The 7,286-nt window shown below is 54.3% G+C and overlaps 2 protein-coding genes across 2 annotated transcripts in view; both read left to right on the top strand.

The window, feature by feature from the left end:
• NOTCH2 (notch 2) overlaps nucleotides 1–1,757 on the top strand; it is a 77,164-nt gene extending 75,407 nt beyond the window's left edge. The window contains exon 33 of the mRNA XM_009999914.1: nucleotides 1–1,757. This exon is cut by the window's left edge and continues 4 nt beyond it. Coding sequence (XP_009998216.1) covers nucleotides 1–1,334 — 1,334 coding nt within the window. The 3' untranslated portion in view covers nucleotides 1,335–1,757.
• REG4 (regenerating islet-derived family, member 4) overlaps nucleotides 1,519–7,286 on the top strand; it is a 6,639-nt gene continuing 871 nt past the window's right edge. The window contains exons 1-3 of the mRNA XM_009999913.1: nucleotides 1,519–1,556; nucleotides 1,993–2,041; nucleotides 6,639–6,657. Of these exons, the coding sequence (XP_009998215.1) occupies nucleotides 1,519–1,556; nucleotides 1,993–2,041; nucleotides 6,639–6,657 (106 nt within the window). The remainder of the gene's footprint in view (nucleotides 1,557–1,992; nucleotides 2,042–6,638; nucleotides 6,658–7,286) is intronic.

Raw genomic sequence — 7,286 nt, 5'->3', positions numbered from 1 at the left:
CGCTCTTCCTTGCCGCTCGGGAAGGCAGTTTCGAAGCAGCAAAAATCTTGCTGGACCATTTTGCCAATCGAGACATCACGGACCACATGGACCGTCTGCCCCGAGATGTGGCCCAGGACCGGATGCACCACGACATTGTGCAGCTCCTCAACGAGTACAACGTGGCACACAGCCCCGCTGGGCACCCCGGTGCCATGCTGAACTCTGCCCTTTCCCCCGTCATCTGCGGCCCCAATCGGTCCTTCCTCAACCTGAAGCACGCTTCGTTAAGCAAGAAGTCACGAAAGCCCAATGCCAAAGGCATCATGCCCACAAACCTCACCAAAGATGCCAAGCGGAGAAGGAAGAAGTCCCTCAGCGAGAGCAAGGGGCAGTTTTCGGAGAGCTCAGTGACCCTGTCACCAGTCGATTCCCTGGAATCACCCCATGCTTTTGCTTCTGAACCAACATCGTCTCCTGTGATGCCATCGCCGGGGGTGTTACACTCGTCACCCAGCTCGCTGCTGGCTGCTCCGTCTGTGCAGGCTGCACACACCATGTCCTTCTCCAACCTCCATGAGATGCAGCCCTTAGGACGTGGATCCAGCACCGTGCTCCCGTCCGTCAGCCAGCTGCTGTCCCAGCACAGAACCACTCCTCCTAACAGCGGGCTCGCCAGGCTCCGGCCAGCCAACGTTTCCACCGAGTGGATGAACCGGATGGAGGTGAACGAGTCCCAGTACAACGAGATGTTTGGCATGGTGCCACAGGTGATGCATTCACACCCCAGTGTTTCTCAGCAGGGCGGTTTGGTTCAAGGAGATACAAAGCACATGGGAGTGTCCAGGGAGTCTCTGCCCCCTATCATGACTTTCCAGCTGGTTCCCAAGGGTGGCATAAACCAGCAAGCACTGCCACAGCAGGCCCAGTCAAACTGCGCCCAGAACATGGCTGGTCCTCTTAACTCCATGTACCAGATACCAGATTTAGCTCAGCTGCCCAGCGCCTCGTTCTCCATGGCTACCATCCCTCAGCAGGACGGGCAGGTGGCTCAGACGGTGCTCCCGACCTACCACCAGTTCCAGAGCTCGATGGGCAAGTACCCCACGCCGCCGTCGCAGCACAGCTGCTACTCCTCGGCCACAGAACGGACTCCTAGCCACAACCGGCACTTACAAGGGGAGCACCCGTACCTGACACCATCGCCTGAATCTCCAGACCAGTGGTCGAGCTCCTCCCCACACTCTGCCTCTGACTGGTCTGACGTGGCAACCAGTCCCAGTAACAACCAGCGTGGGCCGGCGGCCACCCACATGACAGATCAGCAGCGGAACAACATGCAGGTGTACGCCTGAAGGCTGCTCGAGGTGAAGCCCGATTAAAGCGGACTCCAGAACTCATGAAGGTCTTCCAGGATGGAAATGAAGAACCATTTTAGTATCCAAGAGTCTTAATGAGCCCAGGCTGTTCTTGGAGGGACTGAGGTCGCTATAGGCTTGTATGCTTTTATGCTTAAACAGAGAACTGTAGAAGCTGGTAATGGAGAAGACCAGCTGGGTCACTGCTAACCAACTGCCGTGCACCTTGAGTGTGATTGCTGTCTGCACTGGATTCTCCAGTCTGCTGTTAAATATGTTCCACCATTTCCTTGGGGAGACAGCTCTCCAGCTTAATGCATCTCACGGTCATTTCTCCAGAAATTTAGCCAAAACCAGCTTTGTATCCTTATTTTATTACTTCTTTTGTTACCCATATAACCTCTCTCTGAAGCACCTTCTGCTAGTTCTCCTCGAGTTCAAGTTGCCTTGTCTTGACACAGCTCAGAGCTGCACCCACGTTCCTAGACCCCTCCTTCCCATGGCTGCCCGAGCTCAGCAAGGGAGCTGGAATTCCCCAACACCTGCAGGTCAAGTGACACCTTTTGTCATGCAGCTTCACCCTTTCCTCTTTAAGAGCCTTTGTCTTGTACAGACCCACTAACACCTCTTAGCCTTCTCACTGCCTGCCCCCCAGGTATTATGGGATTGTATATACATGTAGTCTTCTCTTAGTTTTTTGTTTGGTCCCCCCCCACCCCCCGAAAACGCTGGTCTGACCTGGTCTTCCCCTCACAGTGGCCTGTGGGTGCATCTCTCCCATGTTGTATGTCTTCCCTGAGACACGCCTGCCCGTTCTGACACACTACCCTCCCCATGCCCCTGTCCTGCCAGGCGTGTCCTTGACTGCCTTCACGGGCTCCCATGCCAGAAGAGATGCCCTGCAACTGATACAGGCCTTTTGGGAAATTCTTGGCATGAGCATGAGTGTTTAAAAATCTGGTAACTCCAGCTCCCAGCATTCTTGCACAGTACACATGCTCCCTCCATCCAGGGGTGGCTGTGCATCCTGTCCTCCAGATACCATATGCTTCGTCTTTATGGTGTTATCAAAAAGTGTTGAGGACGTCGTTACATGTTTGCAGTGTCTGTCTTTCTGCGTCAGGAATGGCATCCAGCCCTTTGAACAGTTTCTCTTTTGCTCCAGCTTTTACACAAGGCTGCCTTGTGTTCCCCTGCCAACAGGGAGGCTGCAGCACTGACTCCTGAGCAGGCTTCCAGCAGCAGCAGTGTGCCTGAACCCGGGAGCTGGGCTTAATCAGCAGACCAGACAGCTCAGAAGACTACTCCTAATGCAGTTTGGGTGACAGGTTTGGGGCTGTCCTCTGCTCGTGGCTTCAGCCTGCTTGGAGACTTCCCAACTGAGGTGCCCCACGTGCTCTGTGGGACAGTAGTGCCACTTGTACTGCAGCTCCCCCAATATTTTTGGAGTTGTGGAAGCCAGCTGTCGCTGACCTTAGACAAACAGCCGCTCTTTCTGCTTGTCCATGAGAGTGACCCTTCCCTGAAGAGCTCTCAGCCAGTCAGCAGCCAAAATGAACGTTTCTGGGATGGTTTGCTCCTACCTCTTCGGGGGAACCCTGCAGACACACATTCCAAAGAGATTGGGGCTGTCGGCTGCTGCCAAAGGACGTTCAGCATCCTACCATGTACAGTATTTTCTCCAATGTTTCTTTCCATTCTAATCAAGGGTAAAAGCGTTTTCTTTTGATCCGACTCAATGGTACATGAAGGCAGGGCCTCAGGAGAAGCTGGTTCCCGGGGCCATCATTTTGGGCTGAAGTTTCTCATTCTGAAGTTAATGGCTTTTCACGACGCACACGGCGTTCCCTGGCGTGCTCCCCACAGTGTGTCCTGGGAAGTTTAGCTGCAACTGACTCAGGTCTCCAGGCAGGAGCTTGTGAGCTCCAGGAGGTCTGTCCAGGTACATGTTTCACTGCAAATAATGAAGTGTTGCTACATCGATGCTAAAGAAACAAAGGGCTTTTCCTCATTAAGCCCAAAATAACCAAGTGCCTTTTTATATACGTGGTTACCTTTTACAAGAATAAGTGAGTGCTTTCCATGTGGAATGAAACCAGTTTCGTGCCTGGTGTGTTAATACGATGGCCCTCTGCCTTTCTTTTGTTGTTTGTTTTTTTTTTTTAACTACTTGTAAAGATAATATCTCCTTAAGGTGGTATTTTATCTCATAAGTTGTAGAGTAACCATTCACACAGCAGCATTTTCCTATATTAATAATGGAAAATATTTGCTTATTTTTACATTTTTTATAAAAGTCTTTTATGAAAAATAGTTGCTGCAAAAATGTATAAGCAATTTTTATCCCCAGAATAAAGAGTATGTGCCCAACATCTGTGTGCTGCTGTTTTCATTTGTCTTCCCAGCTATCATGGCACAGCCACTGGATTGCAAAGGAAAGGATCATAAATCAGTGTTCAGACCCCTGGCAAGTCAGGGCTTGTTGGGACCTCTGGGTTCCAAGTTGGGAGAGGGCTTTGGGGATCAAGGGTGCTCTGTGCTGTAGCTCAGCAGTTCACAAATTCCACTGCCTGGATCCATCCAGGGGCGTTGTGCCTGGGAGCTGAAAGCAGCCCAGCTCGGGCGTGTAGCAGGAGGGTTCTGGGTCTCTCAGTTAGCTGAGGAGGGGGCAGTAAAACCAGCAGCCAAGTAGCTGGGTGTGCTGGAAGGCATGGGACTGAGATGGGGCCTTTCTGAAGTGCTTTGTAAAGGAGCTCTGGCTTGCCTGGGAGCTGGAGAAGGGCTGGGGCTTGTGTGTGGCTTTTAGAAAGGTTGTGGGCAAGCATGGGTCAGGTGGTGATTACTGGGTCCATGGATTCACTTGCCCTTTCAGGTCCTGCTTGCTCTCCTGGTCTCTGTTCCTGCAGCAGGGAGGAGGACCCTTGCCCCTGGAGCTGAGACTGCATCCCTGGCCTTGGCTTGGCAGCTGGTGCCTGAAGACGTGTGATTCTGCAGCCTCTGCAGTGGGGAGCTGCAGCTCCTCCGTGCCATTTTCAGACTTGAAAGTTTGACTTGAACAACTAGAAAACAAACTGGCAATGGCTGCGTTCCTGTGTTCAGAGCAGGGAGGTGCCACTGAAGCCGTGGGCTGCACCAGTGCTCACCTGGCTGGTTTCCAGATGGATGGAGCTGGTAGCTGAATTATGATGCCTTGCAGGGGTAAAGCTGCTGGGGGCATTTTAAGGGTTTAATATTCAAACAGTGCAGCTCCTTTATCTTCTAGCAGAGCCAGCTTGGCAAGTACAAACCTCTGGGAGGCTTTCATCCATGTTCTCCCACAGGTTGCACGTCTGTGCCCAGAGTGTAGTGAGCTCTGCTGTGTCTCAGCTGCACTGAGTTTGCTGGTGCTCAGGCTGAGACTTGAAGCTTCTTCCCCTGCCTGGGATGACAAGGGGCTTGTGAAAACTTGTTGTGTTGCATGCAAAATTTAGGTTATTAGCTGGAGTATCGCTTTTGTAACCAAGGAGTGAAGGAATAGTATCAGGCTCCTTGGTAACATTTTCATGTTTTTTTGTAAAACAGAGTGGAGTCCTGTCTTCTGAGGAGGGGGTGCTGTGTTTGAAGAGTTTCCCCTTTAGTCAGAGTGGCCAATCTCCTCTGTAAGGTTCTTTCCAGATATATTATAGCAGGCAGCAGCTGTGTTTGGATAAAAAAAGGCTTTACCCTTTGATCCCGGAGAGTGCCCAGCAAGGTGGCTGAGCCCTGAGAGGTCTTAGGGAGCAGCAGCAGCTGTATCCTGGCTGTGTGGGTGAAGGGGACAGGTCTGATCCTCTTCCCTGCCCAGGGCAAAAGCTAGACCTGCCTCTGCATGTTGGCAGGGAGCTGCTCCCTATGGGTGTAGCAGCACTTACTGTGCATTTTGGGAAATGCGGCCACAAAGGAGCTGTGGGATGAGATCTCTGGGGGCTGGAGGACATGGCTCCAGTCTGACAGCCACAACTAACAGCTTCAGCCAGCCCTCTGTGTTGGGACATGAGGGGCTTGGGTCTAGGGCTGGATCCTCTGCGAGTAGCTGCCTTCTGGGTGGCTCCTAGTGGCCTCTTCCAAGGGTCTTCAGGAGTACTGGGGGAAGGACAGCTGGGCACTGGCCATGGCTGGCAGCAGCAGGGTTGCTGGGCAGGAGCTGGCAGCTTTGCCAGGAGGCCACGGGACAGGCAGCAGGAAGAGCTTTCCAAACCGCTTTGGTGTGTTAGGAGCCAATAAATCAATGCTGCGGCACAGTGTGGTCATAACAGTAGGGTAGAGGAGCTTCAGCCACCTTCCACCTGTGCAAGAGGACACCCCGGTGTGAGGAGTGTGATGACCATGATGAAGAAGGCATTACCCAACCATGCCAAAGGGGCTCTGGCTGCTGGGGTGGGGGCCAACCTCCCCTCTGCAGCTGCAGAGCTCCATGCCAGCAACAGCCTGCCTGGGCCAGGGATTCAGGGTCCTCACATGGGGTGGGAGCTGTGGGGGGCTGCTGCTACAGGACCCCCCCTTCCTTCTGCAGGAAGGTGAGCTGATGAAGCCCTGCATCTCAGCTGGGCATGGGGCCAGGCCCCCCCACCTCTATCTGCTGCCCTCGGCTGCAGGCTGTTCCCATTATCCCTGCATCCTGCTGACAAACATCCCCAGGCAGTTCAAACAAGGGCGGTGTGTGGGTGACGCACGTGGGAGTGGGGTAGGGCAGGGGGCCCCCATTGGGTGCCACCCCTCAGCTGGGGCCTTGGGCAATGCCAGCGGGTGGTACCCACAGCCTGGCTGCTCACCCCAGGGATGCTCCAGCTGGAATTGGGGCAGCCACCCCTGGGGCTTATCCCCACCAGCCCCTGGGGCAGCCAGGGCTGTGCCAGTGGGCATCCCTGCCGGGCTGCTTTCTGCCACAAGGTTCTCTCTATTTGTGTTATTAATTAACACTAATTGCAGAGGGTTTATTGACCAACTAGGAGAGGTTCTTCCTGTCTTCTCTGGAAGAATGTTTAATGTAGAATGGAGATCTGGGCAGCTTTCCAACAAAGTGGGGGGGAGTATAGAGGGGAGCCAGCAGAAGGGTTTTTATGGTGGGAATCACCTGAGCTGGGCAAACAGTGATGCTGGTGAGCACTGAGCTATAAAGGGCCAGCTCCTCTCCTGGCAACCCACAAGAAGCCGTTATTCCTCCTGATCTCCAGACAGCAGGTGAGGAAGGGACCCTCACAGGGCAGCTGCAGTCTCTGGGTGCTCCAAGGTGGCTTGTGGGCAAGCAGGAGCTGGTTGCAGCCCTGGCAGCTCCCAGGGGAGCTGATGCTGCCCTTGCTGGGTTGGGCAGGCTGCAACAATGCAATTTGCAGCCCTGTGTTGGCTTTTGTTGCTGTTTCTGCAAGGGGAAGATGAGCTGAGTCTGCAAATCAGCCCTAGTGCCCAGGGATTAACCTGGATAAAGGGGAACTCGTGCTGATGTGGCCAGTTTGCCTCCCGGACTTGGGTCTGGCAAGCCCCAGGGGGTGAAAATGATGCTGTGCATGTTGTCCCTGTGGCTGCCTCAGCTCTGCCTGTGCCGTGGCTGCTGCCTGATGCCAGGGCTGGGGTTCTCAAGATGGAGTATCTTGGCTCACATGCCTCCTGCTGAGGCTAGGACTGGTGGTGCCAGGACATGCTGTGGCTGGCAAGGGCTGGGGACTCTGGGCTGTCCATGGGGTGCAGGCCCAGGGCAGTGACCTATGCCAGGGAGGGGAGAGGAAGGCACAGACCCCAGGGATGTCATCTCCTCCAGCTGCCTGAAAGGGGTTGGATTTACTCCATAGCAGGCGCGTTTGCACCCTACGTGGGCAGGCAGCATCCCCTGCCCCCAGGGGGACCTGGTGTGACCCCTCGAGCTCTTGCAGGCAACACGTCCAGAGTGAGGAGGATGGTGGCAGCAGCCAAACTTGCCCTCCTGCTGCCGGGCTG

The sequence above is a fragment of the Chaetura pelagica genome, unplaced genomic scaffold, assembly GCF_000747805.2.
Source record: "Chaetura pelagica isolate M959 unplaced genomic scaffold, ChaPel_1.0 scaffold246, whole genome shotgun sequence".
In the NCBI taxonomy this organism is placed as follows: Eukaryota; Metazoa; Chordata; class Aves; order Apodiformes; family Apodidae; genus Chaetura; species Chaetura pelagica.
This window is presented reverse-complemented; position numbering and strand designations above follow the sequence as displayed.